The sequence below is a fragment of the Blennius ocellaris genome, assembly GCF_963422515.1.
Source record: "Blennius ocellaris genome assembly, chromosome: 6".
Taxonomy (NCBI): Eukaryota; Metazoa; Chordata; class Actinopteri; order Blenniiformes; family Blenniidae; genus Blennius; species Blennius ocellaris.
This window is the reverse complement of record NC_137655.1, coordinates 8,031,244-8,043,397: the sequence shown is the minus strand read 5'-3', so window position 1 is coordinate 8,043,397 and position 12,154 is coordinate 8,031,244. Positions and strand designations below refer to the sequence as shown.

Genomic DNA, 12,154 nt, shown 5'->3' with positions numbered 1-12,154 from the left:
CTTACCTGTAGATAGCATGCATGTATTTTTTTTGTCTTGTCTTTTCTTTTCCTGCAATGTGTTTGGATATGTTTGTCATTGATTTGTACGTCCACAAGGTTGTACTTTTTTGTATGCATCAATGTGTTGTTATGTAAAACCTATAAATAAGTGTTTAAAAAAAAAGTATAGCTTCAACAGTGTGACAATGGCAACAGAAAAGCGTTTCACAATATTACCAGTCATGGCTGCATCACGCCACTTTGCCGCGCAAAGTCTTTCTCGTCACCCTCTCGCAGTATTTCGCATTGAGTCCGGAATTCCTGTGAATGGAAACAGATGTGTGACACTGGATACATCAATTCGCACACAGACAAAATCCCCGGAAACCTCCCCATACTTACTTGAGCTCTTTCAGCTTCTTTTCTTTGAGCTCCTCAATGCGCTGCTGCTTCAGCTTAGCCTCCTCCTTCTGCCGTTCGGCCTCCAGGAGGAGCTCTTTGCGCTTCGCCTTGGTCAAGATTTCGCGATCCTGGACCTGCTTCTGGATGGCCTGCAAGTGACGCTGACCCTTCTGATGCTGCTTCTCCTGCTGCTGCTTGTCTTTGATGATAGCTTCTTGCGTTACTCTGTGTGGATGACACAAAACCTTCCAATTAACTTTTTGAATCTGAATGAAAAATTTTGCTGGAAATGCTGGAACAATTCTTACTTCAGAACTTTCTGAAACACGGCCTTTTGCCGCCCAGTTTCGATGGCCAGGCAGTCCTCTTTGTAGCGAACCTGGTCCAAACGTGACGCCTCCAGCTTCTTATCCTCCATTAATTTCTTGATGGCATTGTCTTTCTCAGTTCTTCTCCATTCTCTTTCAATACCTTCTTGTATTTTCCGAGCTTGAAGCTCATTCTTCAAAACAACACAAATATTAAAAGGTTATTATTACATTAACAGGCCAGATTTTTACATCACTGACATTCTGAAGTCATCTTTTGGGATTGTTCCTGACCTGCTCTGCTTTGGTGTCCTTGGCTATTTTTTGCTGGGCCCAGATTTGAGCAGTTTTCAAGTCTTTCTTCTTCTTGATTTGCTGTTTCTCCACTTCATGCTCTGCCTCCCGTTGCTTTAAAGATTAAATGTAAGCACAAAGAAAACATAAGAAATCATGTTCTGCTTCTGGTAAGGTAGACAAGGTCAACTTTCTGATTTGCTTTTCATCTGACCATTTTCTTTTGGATGTATTTGCTATCTCTCAGATCAGCCAGCTTCTCCTGTTCTTTCTTTAGCTTCTTGGCATGCATGGCTTCAGCATTGCATCGCTTGATCTCCTCCTGCAGACGCTTCTGCTCCTCTCTTTTCTTCTCCTGGGCCTGAGAGAAGACAAATGGTCATAGATGAAAACTCAATCCATGGCCATTGCACATTTATCAATTTGCATATTGGCACTGTCTCAGTTTATTTCAACATACCCTTAAATCTTTCAGCCTCTTTTCCTCAATTTTTTCTCTTAACCGCTGTCCCTCTTGCTTTTTCAATTCAGCTTGCTTTTGCTTCTCCAACTGATGCTGTTGGATCTGGTCTTTAATTTGCTGCCTTCCCCTGTAACAAAACCCATGCAGGTGACAATGCGCAGAAATCATCTCTGCTCATCAGTTGTCTATCAAATATGACAAGGGTCTCAGTGGTTTTCCTGAGTGTGTGTCTTGTACCTGATCCTTTCCTGTTTGCGCTGCTCCTCAATCTTATCGCTGGCTTCCTTAATTTTGCGGCGCTCCTGCTCTATCTTTGCATGGAAACGCCTCTCCTCCTCCTTCTTCTCCTTCTGGCGAATTTTCTTTTCTTGGATCTGGCGGTCGCGGGCATCTTGACATTTAACTCCGACAATCAACTGAGAGAAAAACACACATGCTCAAGGGGCTCACTCTCTTCTCAAAGGTTAAAAACTGCATTTCAGCAGCTGCTTCCTACCTGGTTCAGTTGTTTGATTTCATCCTCTTGCTCCATGTTTAAAACATTGGCCTGCTCCACCAAACGCTTTGCTTTGTCACGAGCTTCGCGCTCCAGGTCATTCCTCACCGGGTTCTGCCTATGGGATTCCTCCAAGAACTTCCGGCTATCGTTTGAGGCTTTCTGGATGAAGAGAGGGATCAAAAATAATGAAATGCTTGCTGCTTTATGTTGAAATTGAGACTCAGTTATCACTATTTTGTTTTAGAGGGACATGTTTCTTACAATTTCTTTTTCTCTCTTTAAACAGAAGGCCTTTTCTTTGGCTTCTCTCTCTTTTCTGGGGAGGATGCTGGGTCCAGACATCATCTTTGCCAAATGAGCTTGTGTCAGAACAAGGGTCCTTTCGGAAGGATCATCTTGTGGGACCCTGGAATAATTGACTCAATTTTAGTCACAAAAATAGAAATAATAAAAGATAAAACAAGAAGAAAAAAGAAGTCAAACAGATAAATGCCAATGAGAGGGGAAAATGCAATGTCCTACCTGACACAACCGCTCAGGCCATGGGTGAGGAATCTATTCGGCTGTCCTCTCTTCCTCTGAAATTTCACCGTTGGCTGGACAAAGTCACCCAATATTAGCAGTATCTCTTACAGTTAAATATAATATTTTTTCTCTTGTCATTTAAATAGGAAAAAGTGACATTTTTGCAGAAATCTGCAACCTTCCAATTGAAAGAGCAGCCTATGCTGTAACTGTTGTGAGGAAGGGACTACTTTGACAATTTTACCACTTTGTATCAGCAAATGTGTCTGCATGTATTTGGCCACTGCATGTATTTGACCACTCCATTAAATGACTGTGGCCACTTTATTGTGTTAGATGTGTTTTGTTTTTCTTTGTTAATTTAAATACAGTGCATTTATAAACCCCATCAAAGCACTGGAAGTGTTGTTACCTGGTTTGGGTTCCCGAACAGTGATTCATCTACTTGAGAGTTTGGTGCCAGTGTCCGGTACCGTCTGGTAAAAGCCTTGGTAGATGTGGGTCCGCGAATCTGGTGGGATCATTAAGAATTAAGTATTTCAACAGAAAGTGGTGCAATGTGACCAAACCATTAAAACTCACCATAGTTCAACAGTAAACTGGTACGTAGAATTAAATTCAATAAATTCACAAAGCTATTTGAAATGATGACTTTGCTGTGCTTGCTTTTTTTGCAGTCTCCTTGTCACTGGCAATTTATGTGTTCGGCCATCAAAATCAAATCTCCTAAAATGTATTGACATCATATGTCATCAACATCAAAGCTTGCAACATCTTTCATCTCCTCCATGATATGCCTCAACTTTGATGACTTCCCATGATGTCATAATCTTTAAAGGGCCTAACATCTGCTTTGATCTCATCCATAAGGTGGCTCTCCCATCCGCTTTGTATGGGAAATTTTTTGCATTTTGTTAACTTTTACTGCTTCGGTCTCCAGACCGTGGTCGGGAGAGCAGGGTAGACCCTCTGTTAAAGGGGCCACACACCCACACATACACACTCTGATAACACTTTGTTTGCGATTTTTTTCAGAAACTGATTCCAATTGCCATCATGTATTTCTGTTCTACATTTGGTTTATTATTATTGTTTGTGGCCCTGTATTATAATAGGGTTTTCACAGCTTTATTTTGTTTCTTTTTATTATGATTTCTAAGTTATCAAAGTCAGTAACAAAATTAATTTCACAAGTCCGCTAATGTGTCCGATCTTGCTGTTAAATTAGCCGCCATCACTCCAGATTAGCAGAAAACAACAGTGTATCATCACGCACCTGATTGGCCAATCAGACAAGCTCATTTCAATAACGACACCAAGACCAGCGCTGGAAACTCTGCTTGCCCGAGAGCGATTCTTCACACTCAGTCTTTCAAATCTCGCATTGTCAAATGTGACTTCACTGTAAATAAACTTTGCAAAAAAACTTTCCAAAGATGACTTTTTTTACTCATTTTGCTAGCTTGGGGGTTTAATAAAAGTGCTAAAGTATCATGTGGCAGACACAAGCGTGAGTCATAGATGGATGTAATGGAGAGAATTTAGCAATTTTTCAAAATTAAAAAAAAATCATGATCCTGAGACATACAGGGAGCCAGTGCAGAGACAATAAGTCTTTGGGGTATCCAATGTTTTCTTTTCGAAAGATCATTGAATGTCTTTTTAAATTTGTCTTATAGTTGAACTTGGAGACAATTGTGAGCCATCCAACTGCTGAAGTCTTTGAGGCATGACCACCTGCATCATTCGCTTGAGGCAAACGGTATCAAAAAGTGTCAAGTTTTCATTTTATCACTAAAACGCTTCCTGTTCTGTTTTTATTTAGATGCGGCACATGGAGGAGTATGAGCAACCATGGAATAATACATATCTGTGGTACGAGGAAGAATCATCTACTCCCTGCGAATTGATTGTGCCTGGATTCAATTCCCTGGGCCTGCTGATCATCTACATCATTGTGTTTGTTGTCAGCCTGGTGGGCAACAGCATAGTCATGTTTGTGGTGTGTAACATGAAGAAAACTAGCACAGAGGTCTACTTGTTGCACCTGGCATTGGCAGACCTCCTCTTTGGTCTGACCCTCCCGTTCTGGGCCGTTGATGTTCATTATGGTTGGATCTTTGGCGGCTTCTTGTGCAAGCTCCTCTCAGGCTTTCAGGAGGCCTCGGTTTACAGCGGCGTCTTCCTGCTGGCGTGCATCAGCGTGGACCGTTACTTTGTCATCGTGAGAGCCACTCAGGTCATGTCCTCCCACCAGCTGCTGGTGAAGGTGATATGTGGTATTGTGTGGATGATGGCTGCCGGGCTGTCCTTACCAGCGATCATTAAGAGGGAGAGCATGAATGATGAAGACCTGGGTCAGTCCATTTGCTTTGAGAACCTAACAGGCGAGAGCAGCGACCACTGGAGAGTGGGCATGCGTGTCTTGCAGCACTCCATGGGCTTCTTCCTACCACTGCTTGTGATGGCCATGTGCTATGGCTGGACCGTTGCAAAGCTCTTTCAGACGCGCAATCATCATAAGCACAAGGCCATGTGCGTCATCCTGGCTGTAGTGTTGGCTTTTATCCTGTGCTGGCTGCCCTACAACGTCACCATCCTGATCGACACGCTCATGAGAGGAGAGTGGCTGAAAGTGGAGTCATGTGAGACTCGCTACACGGTGGAGATGGTTCTGAATGTGACCCAGCTGCTGGCCTTCATGCACTGTGCAGTCAATCCGGTGCTGTACGCCTTCATCGGGCAGAAGTTCCGAAAGCAGCTGCTCTTGGCTCTTTCCAAACATGGCCTCTGCCAGACGTTTCAGACAGCTAACAGGAAGAGCAGTGCGGGGAGCCTCAGATCCAGAAACACCTCGGCTCTGTTGACCTAACAGCTGAGCTTCATCGGCTCTCGTGGTGGTTGGTTTTATTAGTGAGTGTTTTAGTCAAAGAGTACAACATTGATGGATGAAGGGACTATAAGTAACTCGAGACATAAATCCAAATTCATATTGAGAAAACAGATGGCCCGCTTCTTGTGTAGCTATACCTATAATTGCATTTTTTAAATGGTAATGTTGAAATTGTCTGAATGGAATATACAACAGATACAACAACTGTGAATTTTATTGATTTCAGAGTCAGAATCGTCTTTATTGTCATTGTAACAGGTACAACAAAATTGTATAGAAAGTTTGGGGGAAAGAAGGACAACGTGAGGTGAGGAGGTGTTTTGTGGGCTTATATTATGTTACCCTGAGATAAGTGGAAGTAACTTCATTTTTGTGATAAGAATTTTTTATGTATAATTGTATTTGAATTTTTTTGTTTTTTCAATTTTGTTTTCAGTTGAACAGAAAGGATCCAGGAAAGATTTCAGTTTTGTGATCACTGATGCTCATCTGTATTTTTCTTTGTTTGACATGCTGTCAAATTAATTAAAAGAATGAAAAAGACAAAACTTGACAGTAAATATACTGTATATAAAATATACTATATATAAAAGCCAGACAATAGTGTCTGCTTGACATTATCAATCTTATCAGGTTAATAATGCTTCCATGATGTTAAAGCAGGTGTGTCAAAAACAAAGCCTGTAAGTCTCCAACCCAGGTTTCAACCTGCCAAACCACCAAGCAAATTGTAACTTTTTTTTAAGAAAATAGTTGGTTTTTTTAAACATAATTCTTAAGAGTAGCAGACGCAACACAACCTAATGTCAGATAGCGGTGATGTTGCCATGAAGGCTAGTAAACTTGCATTAGCCTCAAAGCCAGGCTGTCAGGGTGGGTTTTCAAAACTAAAGAAGAAGTTTTTTTGTGGACATTTCACTGCATTTTGCAGCAGAAGTGTAAACGTGTTCTTGTTTGATGCAGAAAAGAATCTTAGAAGATGTTGTTATTATTGCTAAAACTTGCCAGGTTATTAATGTTGTATTGTCCACTGTGTTGTAATAATTAAGATTTTATTCTTTTACAAATCTTGTGCCTATAGTTGCAAAAAAGGATGTTTTTTTAAGCCTGCTTCATGTTGATGAGTTGTTTTCTTCTAGAAATGGAGAAAATGACTTGCAATCCGATATCAACAGGTAGAAGTGAGGAAGCTACTCATGCGATCTCTTTGATAAGTGACTTTCATTTATTAAACAATTCTGTAGGAACATGTGGTGCAACACACATGACACGGGAGTTCATAATCAGCACTGTGATCTGTGAAGAGTGTGTTTTAAAGTGTCCTTGAACGTCTTTTTGCATGATAATCAAATCATGGTGGTGTTAGTAAATACACAATCCAAATCCAATGTAAGGCCACTATTATGTATCAGTACTTAATCCACACCAATATCAACTGGACTTCAACAGTATGGATACTTAAGGACTCAGGACTTTTTAACATGCAACTCAGTTCTTCTAAAAGTAGATGAGTATCCTCGGTTTCATGGATTGACAAAAATTAATCTGGAATTTTATAGACAGATCCAGATTCTTTGAACCTCTTTGAATTAACTGACAGATACGACACTGTAATCATTCAATTTCACTTTATTTACAGTTATCTATCTATCTATCTATCTATTACGGCTGAAATGTTTCAGGCAGAGCTTCCTCAATGCTCTTCTTTTAGTTTAGATTTTCCATGGAGTTGTTTTTGGCTGAGTTTCCGCCATGTGAGTGTGTTCTGTGTTGGAATAATATTTCCTAGCTGTGACAGCACAAGGAGTTGTGCCTTCCATAAATTCATGTTTCTGTAGTTCTGTAAGGTGTGACCATGATCATTAATCTCATTTTTTCAAATCAACCTTCGTGGAGTTAAACAGACTCGGGAACAAGTAAAGTACAAATGTGACCTTTATTTATGGGATCCAAGCTCCGTCTCTCCACGTTTAAAGCCACCCCATTATGCATTTCCTATGAGGGGCCCTGCAACTCCTTTTGGCCCCTCAGGCCGCGAACTCGATATTCCCCGCCCTGCATTCACAGAAGTGGGCGGGGACACGGCTGCGCGCAGGCACGAGCTACTGTTACCATGGTAACAGCGTAGTCACAGCTCGTCCGTCGGCTCGCTGCACAAGCTAACCAAGCTGCGGATAAACAGCAAGGAAGTGTCCCGCTGATCGCCTGTGAGCCGCGGAGGAGGACGGATTATCACCGCAGCATTCAGGTAATCCCCGCGAGTCACGATGGATGACATTCTTACAGCACAATACGGTAACGTTAGCGGCTCGAGCGACTGAGAAAACGATCAAGTTCTGATGATGGCTGAACTATGTCAGCAGACTTCCGGTTAGGCTTTCCAACGTAAAATCCAAGGCCTCAAAAGGCCTTGATTATCCATGGAGTTGGAAGTAGAATGTTTTCTTTTTGTCATTTTGTCTACAGTCTTAATTTTCATGCCCCCAAAATTTGTAGATTGTAGCCCCCCCCCCACCATAAAAACATTACTCAAAATCCAGATATATTAATCACATTAATTCAGCCAAGGACATTTTTCATAAAAGATATTTGTTATAATACTCAATTATCTTAAGTACTTCTATCTATTCACAGAAACAGCATTTTAAACATAAAATACATGAAATTATCATGAGATCCATTTTTGCCACATGAAGGATAATTGTTGAACAACCGCTGACACTTTTTTGTGAAAGGCTACTTCCCCCACCGGAAGTTACAATGGTAAAAGCCAAAACTTTTCATGTTATCTTTAGCCACGTTTGTGTTAGAAGTTGATTGTTTCACGCGACACTCGTGGATTTCCTCGCGGATTGACTGAAACATGCATGTTGAATTACCGTGAGTCTGCATTCATTTACCACCTGCTAACTGTTAGCTGAGCCCGTTAGCCTCAGGACGTCCGTGCTGCGCCATGAAAGGCTCCTGCTTGTTTGTTTACCCCATTTTTTACGCTCCCGCTTGTTTATTTATTTGTTTGCGCACTTGTTTGCCTATGCTCCGGTTTGTTTCATTGTTTATGCTCCAGTTTCTTTGTTTACGCACTTCTTTGTTTCATGCTCTTGATTGTTTGTTGGTTTGTTTACACTCTTGTCTGTTTAGGCGCCCGTTTGATCATGCCCATGTTCGTTAATGCGCCTCTTTATTTACGCCCCTGTCTATTTGTTTGTACACGCTCTGTGTCCCTCAGGCTTGGACGGTGTCAGCATGTCCAACGACCTGGCCGGCGTGTGGGAGGTGGCTCTGAGCGACGGCGTGCACCGGATCGAGTTTGAACACGGCACGACCACGGGGAAGAGGGTCATCTACGTGGATGGCAAGGTACGTATTTTGAGAGAGAAATCCTCAGCGTTTGCGTGCACGGGTGTGTTTTTAATCTGTGACGCCGTGCGTGCAGGAGGTCCTCAGACGAGACTGGATGTTCAAGCTGGTGGGTAAGGAGACGTTCACGGTGGGCGGGGCGGAGACCAAGGCCACCATCAACATCGACGCGGTCAGCGGCTTCGCCTATGAGTACACCCTGGAGATCAACGGCAAGAGCCTGAAGAAGTACATGGAGAACAGGTCAAAGGTCACCAGCACCTGGGTGCTCAACCTGGATGGTACTGACTGCAGAGTGGTCCTGGGTGAGCCCCCCCCCCCCCACTGATCATGAAGTTGTCATGCTCCATGATCATCCATGTTTATTCCTCATTCCGATCAGTCAGGATTGATATTCAGTGGTTTGATTCATGCCTCACAAGGATGGCGATATTTCACCAGAGCTTTAGCTAAGCTCTTTGACTGCTTTAAGCACAGGTTAGTTAATCCTTCTTATAGGTGTTAAGGTGGCATGCCGACTCACCAAGGAACACGTGAAGGATCTGTAGAGGCTCACTGGACCGCCAGAAATGTAGAGGATGGGTCTCAAAGTTTGATTGGGATTTTTTTTTTTTTGGTGTGTGTGTGCGTGTTTGTGTGTGTGTGTGTGTTTTTTCATGGCTACCATGAAGCTAAACTAAACAAAGAAATCCCCATGAAAGTTCAAAAGTTCAAGCTCAGGAACTTTTCAGCTCCCAACTTTGTCATGGCAAATTTATAAGTCCGAAAATACTTTTAGATCTTTTGCTCCTCAAAAAAGTGCTGATGTATGGCAAAAATACATGAGGTCTCGCTTTGGAATGTTTAATATTTGGAGTGCAAAACAAAAGTAGAAGCAGATAGGAGACACGGGGCATGTGCACTAAAAAAGAAGATCTTGAAAGGCATTTCTGCCTGATTCAATCATTAGACAAAACACATGGCTAATGACATGCTTATTTAGCAGTGTTGTTTGTCATGTTTTATTGTAGTTCAAGTCAAAGAACAAAATCCGGAAGTAGTGGAGAATTGAAAGTGGGTGGACCGTAATAAGGTTAATAGCTGCAGTTTTTCTTGTGATTAATTTCAGATTTGTAAGAATTCGGTTTGTATTGAAACAACCTTTGTTGGCAAACAATCATACATTTACAGGTTATGAAGCAACGCTTTGGTTTGTGTTCAAGCCATTGAAAATAATCCAAGGCTTTGGTTCGCTGTGAAAAAGTCATTGACTCATTCGACCTTTGAGAGCTTCTCATCTCCTGCTGCCTCCATCAGTCACTCCGTTCGTGTGTTTGGTGATGTGACACCAACGTTAGATAACACGTAACAGCTGAATCATTAAAGCAGCAGTGTATAAACGTTTTTATTAGTGGGGGTCTGATGGCATTGAGGTATCACATTATTCAACTCATAAATGGACACTAAATCACATCAGTATCAGTTGAATCAAGTCCTGTATTTGTCATAGCATCTTACTGTCTGAAAGCCTGTATTAACAGCGTGATGACTGCTATGTTTCAGAGAAAGACACAATGGATGTGTGGTGTAATGGGCAGAAGATTGAGACGGCAGTAAGTTTGTTTGGCATGAAAGGAAGGCGTCAGCGCTTCCAGGAAGTTGTGCAGGAATAAAGGCTCCGAAACATTCTGAATGCCACGACTGAAAGGATCTTTGCCTTCAGGGGGAGTTTGTGGACGACGGCACGGAGACACATTTCACACTCGGGGATCACAACTGCTGCGTGAAAGCTGTGAGCAGCGGGAAGAGGCGAGACGGGATCATTCACACGTTGCTGGTGGACGGCACCGAGATCGCAGAGTGCACAGAGTGACTGCAGCCCAGCCGGGGGTTTGTATCCGACAGACCAGGTCCCCATGGCCACACTGTGCAGGGTATATTAGCCATAATAACAGGGTAACGCTGACCGTGTGTCCGGGCAGCTATAGAACAGACATGGGCAGAAGAGGGTTTTCTAAAAAATGTCCACCCTGGTGAAAAAGAAAACATTTTAATATTTGATCGGTGAGCCGGTTCTTTATACAGATCTGAATAGGACCAATCTCCATCATCAACATTTACATCACGCATTTACCGTAATTTCCAAACTATAAGCCGCTACCTTTTCACACGCCTAGAACCCTGCGGCTTTTACAATGACACTGCTAATTAATGGATTTTTACGGGTTAATGGGCTTCACGCTGCCAGATTCTGATTCTGATTCCGCATGTAGTCTGCTTCTCCGAAACTTTCCCTATAAGTGGTATTTCTGCTCTTCGTGACCTCGTGTTGTGCTGCTTTCTGTGGCAAAGAACTTTAGCAGCTGACGGCCGTGAGTGATGCGTTCAGGCACGTCACGTAAAGCCGCCCTGCTGGAGTCCGTGGCAGAGAACTCTTCCTCCTCAGAATCACAATCCGCAAATAACCGATAAAATACTTAATGAACAGAGATAAAACCCTCGGTGATTGTGTATCTCTCTCTCTCTCTCGCTCTCTCTCTATGACACAACATGGACACCTGCGGCTTATAGTCAGGTGCGGCCTATATATATATATATATATATATATATATATATATATATATATATATATATATATATAATGTTCTTTTTTAAATGCAGGTGCGGCTTATATTCAGGCGCGCTCAATAGTCTGGAAAATACTGTACATGAACGAGTATTGAATAACCCTCTTTACGAATAATGGATCAAAAATTCACTGTAAAGAGATTGTGCTAGGTTACCGCCTCTCATTCAGACTGATAAAGTTGTTTTCATACCGTATTATCGCTTTAACATCAAGAAAATGCGTCACAACGTAGCATAAAATGTAATATAGTTTCACATTTTACCGTGAAACTGTGTCACTTCTTCTAATACCGAGAATGTAGTGTCCTTACATATGGAGATTTGGTATTTTAATATAGTGTGGTCATATATTTTCCCCTATAAAACCAGTTTCACATACATTTTTTATTTATTTTATTTTATCCAACCTTTATTTAACCAGGAAAGTCCTGTTGTGACTAAAAACCTCTTTTTCAAGGGAATCCTTGAAGAACAAATACAGTTACAGTTTAAAACTACAAAACTCAAAATAAAATAAAATTACACTCGCATTATAAAAAAACAGTTACAATTTAAAGAGGTTGTGTCAAGTGCTCTCAATCTGAACTGAAAAGCATTCAAAGAGAAGGGATTTTTCTGGTCTTTTTGCAGCATGTTCCATGTAGAAGGAGCAGAGTAAACAAAAGCCCTTTTTTTATAAAGATATAAAATATATCAAGAAAATGTATCATAATAAACTTGAAACTTGTTGTGTTTTCACATTATAATGTGAAACCTCATATTTTCCTATGATACGAGTAATCTCTTGGGGACAAAAAATCATGATACAGAAAATCACATTTT

The 12,154-nt window shown here is 41.6% G+C and overlaps 3 protein-coding genes across 5 annotated transcripts; 2 read left to right on the top strand and 1 right to left on the bottom strand.

Moving 5' to 3' along the window:
* Positions 1-232: 232 nt before the first annotated feature.
* LOC308131409 (cilia- and flagella-associated protein 45-like) lies at positions 233-2,292 on the bottom strand (the record flags this gene model as incomplete). Its single annotated transcript, XM_080498137.1, has 9 exons — positions 233-302; positions 384-608; positions 692-885; positions 986-1,099; positions 1,200-1,346; positions 1,446-1,575; positions 1,686-1,795; positions 1,945-2,106; positions 2,209-2,292. 9 exons carry the CDS (start codon positions 2,290-2,292, stop codon positions 233-235), a joined length of 1,236 nt encoding a protein of 411 aa, XP_080354263.1.
* Positions 2,293-4,306: 2,014 nt separating this feature from the next.
* Positions 4,307-5,344, top strand: LOC308131408 (C-X-C chemokine receptor type 1-like; the record flags this gene model as incomplete). Its single annotated transcript, XM_080498136.1, has 1 exon — positions 4,307-5,344. One exon carries the CDS (start codon positions 4,307-4,309, stop codon positions 5,342-5,344), a length of 1,038 nt encoding a protein of 345 aa, XP_080354262.1.
* A 2,253-nt stretch (positions 5,345-7,597) lies between these two features.
* Positions 7,598-11,244, top strand: faima (Fas apoptotic inhibitory molecule a). Of its 3 annotated transcripts, none has more exons than XM_080498651.1 (5): positions 7,598-7,613; positions 8,595-8,725; positions 8,802-9,030; positions 10,268-10,317; positions 10,428-11,244. In XM_080498651.1, the coding sequence occupies exons 2-5, from the start codon at positions 8,612-8,614 to the stop codon at positions 10,575-10,577; spliced, it is 543 nt and encodes a 180-aa protein (XP_080354777.1). In that variant the 5' UTR covers positions 7,598-7,613; positions 8,595-8,611; the 3' UTR covers positions 10,578-11,244. The 3 variants fall into 3 exon arrangements, with proteins under 3 accessions (XP_080354777.1, XP_080354776.1, XP_080354775.1); XM_080498650.1 differs by lacking the exon at positions 7,598-7,613 and adding an exon at positions 8,131-8,245 and having other exon boundaries at positions 8,802-9,006; XM_080498649.1 differs by lacking the exon at positions 7,598-7,613 and adding an exon at positions 8,131-8,245.
* Positions 11,245-12,154: the final 910 nt, after the last annotated feature.